Raw genomic sequence first — 13,259 nt, 5'->3', positions numbered from 1 at the left:
AACGGTATAAACCAGGGGTGTCAAACAAATTTTCTTTCAGATTCCACATTCAGCCCAATTTCACCTCCAGTGGGTTGGACCAGTAAAATAATATCATATAATGACAACTCCATATTTTTCTCTTTGCTTTAGTTTAAAGAATGACATATTATGAAAATATTTACATTTACAAACTATCAAAAAAAAGATGTGAAAAAACTGAAATTTCTTATGGAACAAGTGTAATTTTAATGTTATGTCTCATAGATGTGCATTACAGATCATATCTACAAAGGCACAAAACACTTAATAACTGGCAGAATATGGTTAAAATTGCACTTAATTTTCATTAGACATTTCAGGTTGTTCATATTTTCAGGTTCTTCTCTTTTCGTGCAAATCAAAACAGAATTTGTGGCTTTAACCCTTTTAGGATGATTGTGCTACATTTTGCATTTGCCATCATTCAAATGACCGTAAATCCTGAACTGCTTAAGTTATTGAGAAAATTTAAACGGCATCTGAAAGCTGAGAATTTTGGTTCTTTCTATTGCTGTATAAGACATTAGGGTACACACACACACAGTGAAATGAGGGAAACTGTCTAGAAGTAGACTAGAGACTACCACAGGATAAAAATGACTAGAAAAAATTAACAATAAGAAGCTGGAACATGTAAAATTGAGAAAGTTTATTTCTATAATCTCTTAAAATTTCATTATTAACATTTATAGATGTTTTACATAATAAATATAATTTTAAAAATAGAAGTTCTTTTTTTTTTCTGTAACACACAGTTTTAAGCATTTATTACGTATGATAATGATAATTAATGGCCAAGTATTGAAAGTGAAGTTCTTCCTGAAAAAATGCGCAAAAGAATAAAGAAATTTTCTGACACTTATTGCAAAAAAAACCCATGATCAAATCTAGGTGGCCTGTTATGGTAGTCCTTCCAGGGTTTACAAACAAAAAGAAAATGTAAAATGTTTCTAGTTGCAGCTTTACAGTATATAACTGCTGGTGGGATGAGTATCGAGGTCTACATTGATCATATGTCATCAGAGAGCTTGAGCTGTGATCCAGAGGTGGACGCTCCGGGACTCACCTTGTCCTGATGGGATTAGCTCCCTGTGGCTATGATTACTTGTCCTGAATGGATTTAATCTGCCTGATGGGGACAGGGGTTGAGGGCGGCGCGAGGAGGGAAAGTTACTGGCTTTATCCGGAAAAAAGTCTCCTCACAGCCTGGGACTGAAAACAGGAAGTTTGCAAGCTCACATTTGATTGGCTGAGGGGAAGCGTTATTGTCTTTTTATAGAGCAACGGTTTCATGATGAGTAGAGCTTCGGCTGTGGAATGAGCTGAGCACCAACAGGTAGACGAAAAGAAGATTCAGATTTATTATTGTCTTTTATACATTATGTCATAGATGCTCTGCAGAGTGAAATTATGATGCATTGGCCACAATAAAAACACTTAGATAAAACACTATGAATACAGTAAACGGGATAAAAATGCTCAGACTCAGTAGAAAAATAGATAGAACTAGAAAAGCACTCGGAGAGCGCAGATCTCCGACAAGGCAGATCAGCCCCCGCACCCATCACCACCAAAATTTAGTCATTTGTTCCTTGTGCAGAATCAATATTTCCTGAAAATTTCATCAAAATCCATCCGTAACTTTTTGAGTTATCTTGCTAGCAGACAGATGAACAACCCCCCCCCCCCATCACCACCAAAATGTAATTATTTGTTCTGTGTGCCAGTATCAACATTTCCTGAAAATTTTATAAAAATCTGTCCATAACTTTTTGAGTTATCTTGCTAACAGACAGACAGACTAACCCTGATGAAAACATAACCTCCGCCGTTCTACTTGGTGGAGCTAAATATTCATAAACAAGTGGTTCAAGGCACAACAAACCCCACCCCTCGTACATATTGCATATTGTAGCTTATTTTGGCTTAAATCCAGCTGGTGTCATCATGTCTATGCATGTGGTGATGCCAGCATATCAATTGCCTCTATATATGTGGCAAGTTTGAAGTAAATTGAAACAAAATTGATGTTTTTCTAGACATGTGAAATTTCACCCGTTGTAAGTAAATGGGAGAAGAAAAAAGATTTTAAAAATTCCTAAAAAATCGAAACTTTGACCTACTGTTACCAAAATGTAAGGAGATCTATTCTGGGTCACTGGCAATCTATAAACCCAATTTGGTATGAAGTCAACCAATAGTTTTGCTGCTACTGTGTTAACAAACAGACAAACCGAACCAAAAACAATACCCCATGCCTCCCCTTCAGTGGGCGGGGTAATAAATAATGCACATAATAAAATCTGTGATTAAAAAAGAATATACCAAATCGTAAAATTAAAATAGTTTTGTAGTTGAATCCTGAGAGACGTGTGAAATAAACCTGCAGATTAGTCACAATTGTTTTTTTTTTTTTTTTTAAAGTAAATAAAAATTGCATGAAACGAAACAATACTTGGTATACATACTAACAATTAACAGTTAAAAAAAATATTTTAGGAGCATTTCAGTTGATTAAACAAACAGATAAGATAAGGCTTTAATTTCAGCAAAAAAAAGCTAATTTTGTCACATTTCTTTTATTGATACCAGTTTTGCTGTGTCAGGCATTTTGATGTTCTTATCATCCCATTTTATTTTGCATTTAACCCCTGAGACATTATTTCAGGTAAATATGCTGCTGTGAATTTGCGTCTATAGAAGTGTCATGTGCTTGTGTTCCTATTCTTCAGTGGTTTTTGCTTCATTGTATGTTTTAGGGTCAAAACAAGAACTCAGAATGTATATGAATAAGAGATTTAGGATGTTGAACATGAACTGTGAACTGGAACACACTGAACAACAACAACAAGGATTTGAATTTGGGCCCAGTAGTTTTTGTTTTGGGCTCTTGTTTTTTTCTAAATCAGTCACATAGTGACTCACAATAGTGAGTCGGTCTCACTCACTGCTCTGTGTTTTACCCCCCATTCTACAGGCAGTGGGGGGGGGGTGAACTGAGCATGCTCAGATGTCTATGGAAAGTACAAGGTCTATTCTATCAGCCCGTTTTGAATTTTTTCCTGTTGAGCAAATGGTTTAATTTTTATGAATATTTAAAATAAATCATGCATTCTGAACGCTCACCACAGACATGTCAGGGGTTAAAGGGTTAATCACTACATCTTTTTTTTTTTCTTCTTTTCTCAGGATGGTGGCTTCCTACCTGGTGCACCACAGCTATTGTGCCACAGCCGAAGCCTTCGCCAAATCCACTGACCAGGCCGTGCACGAGGAGCTGGCCTCCATTAAAAACAGACAGAGTGAGTGTTTACTGTCAGCCCTGGTTTAAGAGTTGAGATATTTATAATTACTAGCGCTGTGTTAAAAGGAAATGTGGTTCCTGCCATATATGGAATAAGCTGTTGTTACTGGTTTGCAGAGATCCAGAAGCTGGTGTTGTCAGGTAGAATGGGTGAAGCCATTGAAACTACCCAGCAGCTCTACCCAAACCTCCTGGAGAGGAACCCGGACCTGCTCTTCATGCTCAAGTAAGACAAAAACTGCTTTCAGACGTTGACATCACAAATGTGTTGACTTTTGTTTTCTTTTCTTATGTACTTAAACTATTTTTCAAGTGCATGTCTTTATACATAGGATTACAATATATACAATTTTATTCCTCTATTTGTTCTTTTCTCTTTCTGCCTTTCAACCCATCTTTTTCAGTTTTCTTTCCTTTCTCACCGTTTGTGTTCTTGTCGTCCTCAGGGTGAGACAGTTCATAGAGATGGTGAACGGGACGGACAGCGAGGTCAGGTGTCTGGGAGGTCGTAGCCCGAAGTCTCAGGACAGTTACCCCGGCTCCCCCCGGCCCTTCAGCAGCCCCAGCCACAAAGCCAGCAGCTCCCAGTCCTACCTCACAGGTACAGGTTCAGATACCAGCTGTACCAACAAACTGATGGTTGTTTCACAAATAAGAGGCTATTCACTGCTCTAGCTAGAGTTAAATAAAGATGAAAGATAATCAATACAGTAATTATCCATTGCAAGGATCTACATGACCAGTGGTACATTCAAGTGTACTACACACATAGCAGTACATGTGAATGTACTAAGTTTTTTTTTTTTTTCCTCCACCCACTCAACTGCCCCCCCCCCCCCATTAAATCAAGTCGACATGCTGACTTCCATAGGGTGGTCACCATCTCCAACCCCGACAGTGCCGGTTTCCCCTACACAGGCCAACATGTGCCCGGCCAATAGAGGAGGGCTTGAGGAGTAACCACCTGGCTCCTATTTCTAACCTCTGTTGATGATGTCACAAAGTCATAAATTTATGATCTTACCAATGATGTCACAAAGTCATTAATTGCTGGCGTCACCGATGATGTCACATGAACGAAGTCATTTCAGTGTAAAGCATGAATGTTACATGGAAACATTCAGGAGTAGTACACGCATTGGGTACATTCAGAAGTACTACACATGCGGTACATTCAGGAGTAGTACTCAAAGTACCTCTGGGGTGTTGTGCATTCAGGAGTATGACACGCACGCGATATGTGTTCATCGTCAGTGTCATTTACTTAATGTAATTAGTTCATATGCACCTTTTTAGTTTATGTCTTTAGTTCATAAACATCTGTATTTTGACTTTCTCTTTATGTTATTAGATCATATGCATGTTTATTTTCATTTATTTTAAGTCACTGGTTCATCCACATCTTTAGGCTCAGGAGTCACTAAATGTAAAATCAACTCATTCCCTCAATAAACGGGCAGCATCAAAGTATTTGTTTTCTGTTATTTAGTTATTACTTGCTCATAGTTTTATGAATTTTGAATTAAGTTGAGTTTTGTTCAATTTTGTTAACTGAAGCTAAATATGTCTTAAGTTGAATTGGGTTTATGTCATTAGTTCATGCACATCTTTACTTTCATTTATTATATGTAATAACTTCATACATGTCTTTAGTTTCATTATACCTGGTCTAGTTCCATTATATATCATTATACCTGGTATATCCATATACAGCTGCCCCAGAGGGTGGGCGGGGGTATACAGATATAACAGGAATTCTGTCTGTCCAAGATTTCTGTCTTTCGTCTTTACCACCAGGAGAGGCACACAATTTGAAGGCTGAATTTAATTACGCTTTTGTTTTTTTTGCTTGTATTGGTTTGACTGAACTACCCAAAAAAAGACAGTTATTTCTTATAATCTAGTTCACAATTAACTTTAATTTCAAATTTATAATTAATCCCTGGGTAGGCAGGGTATCAGTGAGCAGGAGGGGCAAAGTGTTGTGCAACTGGGTGGGGGTATTGGTAAGCTCCACCTACTTTTCCACTTGTTAGTTAAGGAATAAGATGAAACAGGACTCCTATTTTTGGGGCATTTTGCCGTATGTACTTTGCCAGGGAGCATGGGTTCGGGTTGGGGCATAACCAGATTATGACACCACGCCAACACAAGAACCTGCATCAAACACATCAGTGACGCAGGACGTAACCCCGCCCCCGGTGCAAAATGCCCCAAAAAATAGAAGTCCCACGATGAGATGGTCTGGTCTGCATTGAGGATGAGTTTATGGTCAATTTAATACGTTCTGTCACTTCTGCTTGAAACGGACCAAAAACCTTAACAAAGTTCTCTGTTTTAGGGTTCGACAGCAACTGCTGTAATGGTGTGACATCTAATAAAAACCACAGCTCGTCCCCTCACAGTCATAAGCCCTGCCCCCCGGGCTCTGGCTCCACCCTCCCAGTATCTGACATCAGCCTCAATGGGAGTCGCAGCCAACAGCCCATAACCAGGTAACGAGAACACCACCACCACACCAGCAGATTTAACAAACATGGAATGTGTGTGTAAGTGTGTTGTGTGTCTTACTTCTACAGACTGCACTTATCATTCAGAGCTGAGTTTAAGCTGCTATTTGTCGCAGTGTTAGAGTGATATCAATTATTTGTCGAAAATAATCCACGTTGTATCACGTTTCTGACCTGCCCTTTTGTTTTGCAACCAACACAGAATCCCAATTCCACATTAACTGCACAATGCTGAAGATATTCAGATTTTTTTAACTGGTTAATAAGACATATGTGATGGACCTTTGTGTTGTGTTCATGCTTTCCTTGTACTGTTAGCCTCAGTGCACAATTGCCAAAGTCATATTTTTGGCAAAATTGTGATATTTGTGTAACTTTACTCTCCTAACAAGGCTGCTTCATTTTTCATCACTGAAAAAAAAAGAACTTTGGCAGTTATGCTACGAGGTCACTGAATGTATCTCAGTTTGGTTTTGTGAGATCCATCAAGTTTCTGTTCAAGGAATGCTTGTACACATCACAGAATTAAATTTAATGTCATAATTAGGGCTGCACGATTAATCGATTTTAAATCGAAATCGGATTTTTTAATTAGGACGATTTTTAAAAAAGGGAAATCGTAAAATCGATTTCATCTCTCTCGTGCCTCCGGGCCGCGCGCTTGTGGGCTACCGTAGGCTCCTCCTCCTGTCAGTGACAGCGGTCTGTCACAGAAGTCCGTGTAATGACCGGACTTTAAATGTGTTAATGAGCCCACAGTGTATGCCGTGGCTTCACGCACCGATCCCGCAACTGAAATGGAACTGCATGTGGATCACTCATCTTACGTTGTCCCGGATCTGTACCGTACTGTCTTCTTCCAAACCGGGTCCGGGTCACGGGGTCATCAGCCTCAGCAGAGGAGCCCACACAGCCCTGTGCCCACACGCATCCACCAGCTCCACACACAGAATCCCTCCAGCGTGTCCTGGGTCGGTCTGTTCCATGCACGGATCCTCCAGTTTAAATAGAACCGCATGTGGATCTCTCATATTAACGGTCCACGCACGCACGACTGATGCCTGCCACTGACTTACACTGGTATCACTTCTGTGGACCCAGATACCCAAAAAAGAGGGGGATAAAAATAAAAATAAAAAAAATATATAAATAAATCTATCTATCTATCTATCTGTCTATCTGTCTATCTGTCTGTCTGTCTGTCTGTCTGTTTATCTATCTATCTATCTATCTGTCTATCTATCTATATAAATTTAGTCCTCTTACTTGCTAAATTTTTCATTCACAAATGTAAGTTCTGTAACACAAAACCAAATATTATTTATTTTTTGAAAGATGCTGAACTTTATTTAAAGCTGTTAGATAAATCTGGAAACAAAAAGGCTATAAAAAACGTAAGTATTTGCTCTGATTTGGACATTGTATTATAGGGTATTCCCCCTGGCAAACTTGTGTTATTTTCTTGTTGTATACGTTGTTTGTATACTCTACTTCATTCAATAAAGATTTAATTAAGAAAAAATAAACTTCTGTGGGTTCATCACGTGATACCATCACAGATTTCAGGTCAGAGCAGTGCCTTGCATTGTGGGCTGCTCACGAAAATGACATGCTGACTTCTGTTGTCTTTTGTAGTTTTAACCAGAAATCAAAATCGAAAATCGAGTTTTTAGAGGAAAAAATCGGGATTTTTTTTTTTTGCCAAAATCGTGCAGCCCTAGTCATAATGGTTGGATTCAGACATTAACCCACAAAGACGCAGTGCTACTTTTGTGACAGTTCCCAAATTAATTTTTCTCTGTAGATTTAACTGGAGTGATTTATCACTCTTTATTATAATATTATCCTCTGTATTTTGTGATTTTTCAGTGAAATGTATGTATTTTCCTATATTTAATGAACTGATCCTGTAGATGATCGTTAAAGCTCAGATTAAAGTTGAGGGTTATTATACCAGAAACAGAGAAAACTGAAGGAAAAGTCACTTTTTTCAGTTTTTTTCCCACAGCTGAGGGGTATTGTAATTGTCTGTCCATTCAATGACATAATCACATTGTCTGAAGAATTCATTGACATATCTGCAACAAATTTATACTGTGGATGCATCTTGGCATGGAGCAGAAACCTATTGAACATAGGTCACCATGACCTACTTTTCAAGGTCAAATGGCCTTGTGCAGTTATAATATCTGAGTACTTTCACATATATATGTATGTAATAAGTTTTACACAAGGACAATCTAATCTAAATTATAGGGCAGTAACTTTCAACAGAATCTTACACTATATTTGACCGAGCGGGATTAAAAGTGAACAGCACTCTGTGTTCTCTGTTCTGATGTAATAACCTTTGAATTTACTCTGAGCTTTTCTGAACATCTACATGATTAGTTTGTTCAATATAGGAAAATACATGATTTACACTGAAAAATGCAAAATGCATAGGATAATATTATAATAAATGGTGATAAATCACTTAGAACAAGTTGACAATGGAGAAAATTTCACTTAAACTTCATTAAGGGTTAAATCAGACTTAAGTCACTGTTTTTATGACTTGAGACTGGATTTACAATACATGTTTATTAATGCAAACTAAATGTAAAATTCTGAATACAGAATAAAACCCATTGAGTTTGATAAATGACAGTGGATGGAGATGCATGTTTTTAAGTTCAGTTAATGATATATTTTGCTGAAAAAGGCATGTGTTGATAGGATTCGTGGATCAACAGGTGTTAAACAGTTACATCTGTAGATGGTTTTGGTCATCAGTGGCTGTTTGGGTCTTTATGAGTTAAAGTTAGATTAATGAATTGACATGAACTCCAGTCTTACTTTTTATTGTGCTGCAACAAAACCAACACAGAAACAATAGCGATGATGCAGAACATGTCCTGACTGTCGCTCTCCTTACTTGTCTGTCCTCAGTAATGACATGGACATGGAAGTGGACCACTTCACCAATGGAGTGACAGAATCATCCTCCAACGGTTTCCTCAACGGCAGCTCCAAACACACCACCGAGCCTGATGACTGTGATGCAGATATGGGTGTGTACACAGTGTGTGTCCGTGAATTAATGTCCATGTGTGGAGAGCTACTTGGTTTACTTTCCAGCCCATCATTCTTGTTTAAAAATCAGTGAGTAAGTCTTTTTCTACTGTTCTGACTGTGGATGAGAGAGGTTCAGATGAACGCCTCCGTTGTCAAACACTGTCACTCTAAGGTTATGTTCAGACTGCAGGCAAATGTGGCCCAAATCCGATTTATTTATTTTTTTTGCCCATATGTGACCTGTATCCAATTTGTTAAAGACAGTTTGAACAGTACAAATCAGATGTTTTGTTTTTCCAAATCCGACCCAGGCCGCTTTCATATGTGGTGGTATGAAAGAGCACACAAAAAAATGGGATTTCACCAAAAAATCCAAATTGTGCATTAAAAACTGCTGTCTGAACATGGTCTAAGTCAGCGCTGTCAAACTCATTTTAGTTCACGTTCCACTTTCAGCCCAACATGATCTAAAATGGGCCGGACCGATAAAATAATAACATAGTAATGTATAAACGATTTGAAGTCCAGACTTTTCTCTAGTTTTAGTGTGAAAAATGTAGAATTACATGATGAAAATGTTTACATCTGCATAGTATCCTTTAAAAAAAAGTGAAAAACATGAACAACCTGGAATCTCTTAAGAAAAATAAGTGCAATTTTGCCAGTATTCTGCCTCAGTTTATCATTTCCACATGTATATTCCAATGTACAGATCACAGTAGATCTACAAATACACAAAACATTTAATAACAGGCAGAATATTGATATAATTGCACTTAAGACATTTAAGATTGTTCATATTTGTTCAGGTTATTCACATTTTTTGATAGGATAGTGTGTAGATCTAAATATTTTCATGTAATTTTGCTTGTTTTACACAAAAACAAAGAGAAAAATGTGCAGTTATTATTTATAGGTTATTATGATAGTATTTTACTGGTCTGATCCAGCTTAGATTGTATTGTGTATCCTGAGCTAAAATGATTTTGACATCCTTGATTGTTAATGTTTTCAGTGTTAATTTTGCATTTCACAAATTTCATCCCACAGGTCGGATTGGACCCTTTAGCAGGCCAGTTTTGGCCCACAGGCCGTATGTTTGACCCCCCTGCACTAAGTGAACCTTAACTCATTTGTCCTTTCTCTCGGTGAATGGTGGCTCTGCAGAGGTGGAGTCGGCTCAGTCCAAGAGGCAGTTGTGTGGCGGCAGTCAGGCGGCCATCGAAAGGATGATCCATTTCGGCAGGGAGCTCCAGAGTATGAGTGAACATCTGCGCCGTGAGTGTGGCAAGAACTCAGCCAACAAGAAGATGCTCAAGGTAACACGACTCAGCGCCTGTTTAACTTACAGCATAAATGGACCTTTATTAGATTTTCCCGGTCATATAAAGACTTGCACGTATAGGGACGGAGTGTTCTGTCCGTCCTCTGGGAGAATATGGAGCGGTACCAGTGGGAACTGTGGAGGCAGGGTTGAGGTGTGAAGAGAATAATTTCTAGAAATGAAGGAACTTTTCATAGAGCGACTGTGTCGAGTTGGTGAGATATACAGGGTTCTTGAAATCCTTGAAAATGCTCAATTTCAATGTTGTGTTTTCACAGTCTGAAAAGTGCTTGAATTTTAGTTTAAGTGCTTGAAAGCGTAAGTAAGCAAATTTTATTTATATTGCACTTTTCACAGATAAAATCACGAAGTGCTTTACAGTTTAGAATAAAATGTTAATAAAAGCTTAAAATAAATAAAATTCATACATACACTAAGATAAAAACAAAACAGTAGTACAGAGAAACAGACAATAACACAAGCCCATAAAACATCAACCCTGGGTAAACACCTGCCTAAAAAGATAAGTTTTGAGCTCCTTCTTAAAGGAGTCAATGGACTGGATGTGCCGTAGAGTTAGAGGTAGCTTGGAAAGAGCGCTCTCCTCTGGTTCTGAACTGGGTGTGAGGAACCATCAAGAGTCTCTGGTTTGATGACCTTAACGAGCACAAGGGAGACTAGAGTGTCAGGAGCTCTACTTGTACCAAGGGGCTTGATCGTGAAGGGCTCTAAAGGTAAGAAGTAAAATCTTAAACCGTATTCTAAAACTGACTGGGAACCAATGGAGGGAAAATAAAACCGGGGTCATGTGATCTCTTTTTCTGGTTCCTGTTAAAAGCCTCGCTGCTGTATTTTGCACAGACTGTAGGCGATCAACAGCTTTAATGTTAAAACACTTAAAAGAGCATTGCAATAATCAATGCGGGAAGAAACAAAAGCATGTATGGTCATCTTCATTTCAGTTTTTAAAACCATAGACCTCAGCTTTGAAGTATTTCACAATTGATAAATAAGTTGTTTTTTTGTTGTTTTTTTTTACTAGCTGCTTATAGTGGCAGTCCAAGGATGCAGGTTTGTCAAAGAAAACCCCCAGGTTATGTAGGTTTGACTGGACAGAGGAGCCTCAGAGACCCAGATGTTGTTTTATGAGGGAAAGTGCTTGCAGTTATAACTCTGTGGTGTGATTTATTTGTTTTTAATATTAACTCAAGCCTAAGCTACTTACAGAGAGGTGATATATTTTGAAAAAATAAAACCTTATGTCAAAAAATAAAATTCCCAGGTGTTCTCAGGTCGACTTCGGGTACATTTTTATCTCAATCTTTGTCTCGGTGCAAGTGTTTTTGAAGAACACCAAGTGGCTTCCCTTTTTTTTTTGTTTTTAATTTTTTTTTTTTTTTTTGGGGGGGGGGATAAAACTTTGTGTTCTCCTTTAAATTTGTAAACTTTTTGCTATGATGAAACAAAATTTTAGATGTTAAAAGTGGAAAGACTATGAAAAATGAGTGTATGTGTTCCTGCAGATTTGTATTTTACTTCAGCAATAAGGGGCTGTGCTGGAAGAATTTGAAAAAGACCCTTAAAAATGCTTGAATTTGACCCTGAAAAATGTGTACAAACACTATATAGTGACTTTCTTTTTTTTTTTCCCCCAAAAATACTTTACTCTGCTTCTTAGTATTTGCTCAGTATATTAATTCAGAGCAGCGCCCTCTGGTGGATTGACTCATTCCAACACAATAGAGGCATGGAAGTATATAGGAAATGGAAGAACCTATTTATGTACGTACAGTGAGCATGAATCGACCTTAACTGGGAATAATCTGACATGTTTACATGCCCTTTAGGAATACAATAAAACCCTGGTTTAGACATTTTAGTCCATTACCAGACTTCTTCAAAAGTATGTACATACCTAATGATGGTAGACTCACACTACCTATTATTGTCTTCCATTCACATATGATCTTGTCACTTCCCTTTTCTACAATTTCTTTCTTTTTTTTTTTTTTTACATGTGTAGATGTAAAAGAATGAAATGAATCAGATTAACCCCTTTTAGGACTACCATTGTAACATGCCACCTAGATTTTATTGTTGTTTTTGCAATAAAAGTGTCAAAGTGTCTTTTTTGCCTTTTATTTTTCACCTTTTTTCAGGAAGAACTTAATTTTAAATAATAATATATTTTATTTGTATAGTGCTTTTCATAGAACTCAGAGACACTACATACAGCAGATAAAAACAGAACCCAAACACACTGAAAACAGATACGGCCGTTAATTATCATCATTATTTGTAATAAATGCTTAAATGAACTAAATATAAAAAGAATAAAGTAAGCAACAAAATAAACAAAAATGGCTAAAATAATTAATAAAATGACCAGAAATTTATAATAAATTTGTAACATGAAAAAATACACCATAAATGGATCAAAACTGAAGAAAAATATGAAATGGGCAACACAATGAACAAAAAATGAAACATACAGTGAATGAATATGAGCAAAATAAGGTTGTTTGTTATTCTGTTAATGATATGTTTTGATGAAAAATTCACTTTCGGTTATAATAACCTCTGAGCGTTTATGAATTTGTATATGATCAGTGAATTAAATACAGGTAAATACCTGATTTCTACTGACACATGATGAATATAGACAAATAAATAATAAATGACAGTAGTTGGAGTCACTTGCATGTTTTTATGCTCAGTTAATGATATATTTTGCTGAAAATATCACGTTTTCTTCAATTTTGTCTGTTTTGATAAAATAACCTTTGAACCTTTGGTTGTTATGTTCAGTCGATGATAGATTTGAATGGAAAGTCACTTTGTTTTGGTAGAATAATCTCTGGGCCTTGACGAACATGTACACGATCAGTGAATTAAATATAGGGTTTGAGTACAAGCAAATACTTAGAGTGAATTAAATACAGGAAAATGCCTGATTTTCATTGGCACATGCAAAATATAGATAAATAAATGATAAATGACAGTAGTTGGAGACACTGAAATGTTTTTATGTTCAGTTGATGGT

General features: G+C 37.2%; 1 protein-coding gene across 1 annotated transcript in view; it reads left to right on the top strand.

The window, feature by feature from the left end:
* The window catches only part of ranbp9 (RAN binding protein 9), a 38,663-nt gene that overhangs the window by 22,276 nt on the left and 3,128 nt on the right, over positions 1-13,259 (top strand). Inside the window, exons 7-12 of the mRNA XM_030160543.1 lie at positions 3,211-3,323; positions 3,443-3,551; positions 3,772-3,926; positions 5,667-5,820; positions 8,767-8,888; positions 10,060-10,211. Coding sequence (XP_030016403.1) covers positions 3,211-3,323; positions 3,443-3,551; positions 3,772-3,926; positions 5,667-5,820; positions 8,767-8,888; positions 10,060-10,211 — 805 coding nt within the window. The remainder of the gene's footprint in view (positions 1-3,210; positions 3,324-3,442; positions 3,552-3,771; positions 3,927-5,666; positions 5,821-8,766; positions 8,889-10,059; positions 10,212-13,259) is intronic.

The sequence above is a fragment of the Sphaeramia orbicularis genome, chromosome 17 (assembly GCF_902148855.1).
Source record: "Sphaeramia orbicularis chromosome 17, fSphaOr1.1, whole genome shotgun sequence".
NCBI lineage: Eukaryota > Metazoa > Chordata > Actinopteri > Kurtiformes > Apogonidae > Sphaeramia > Sphaeramia orbicularis.
The sequence above is the reverse complement of the archived record's forward strand: the minus strand, read 5'-3'. Positions and strand labels throughout refer to the sequence as shown.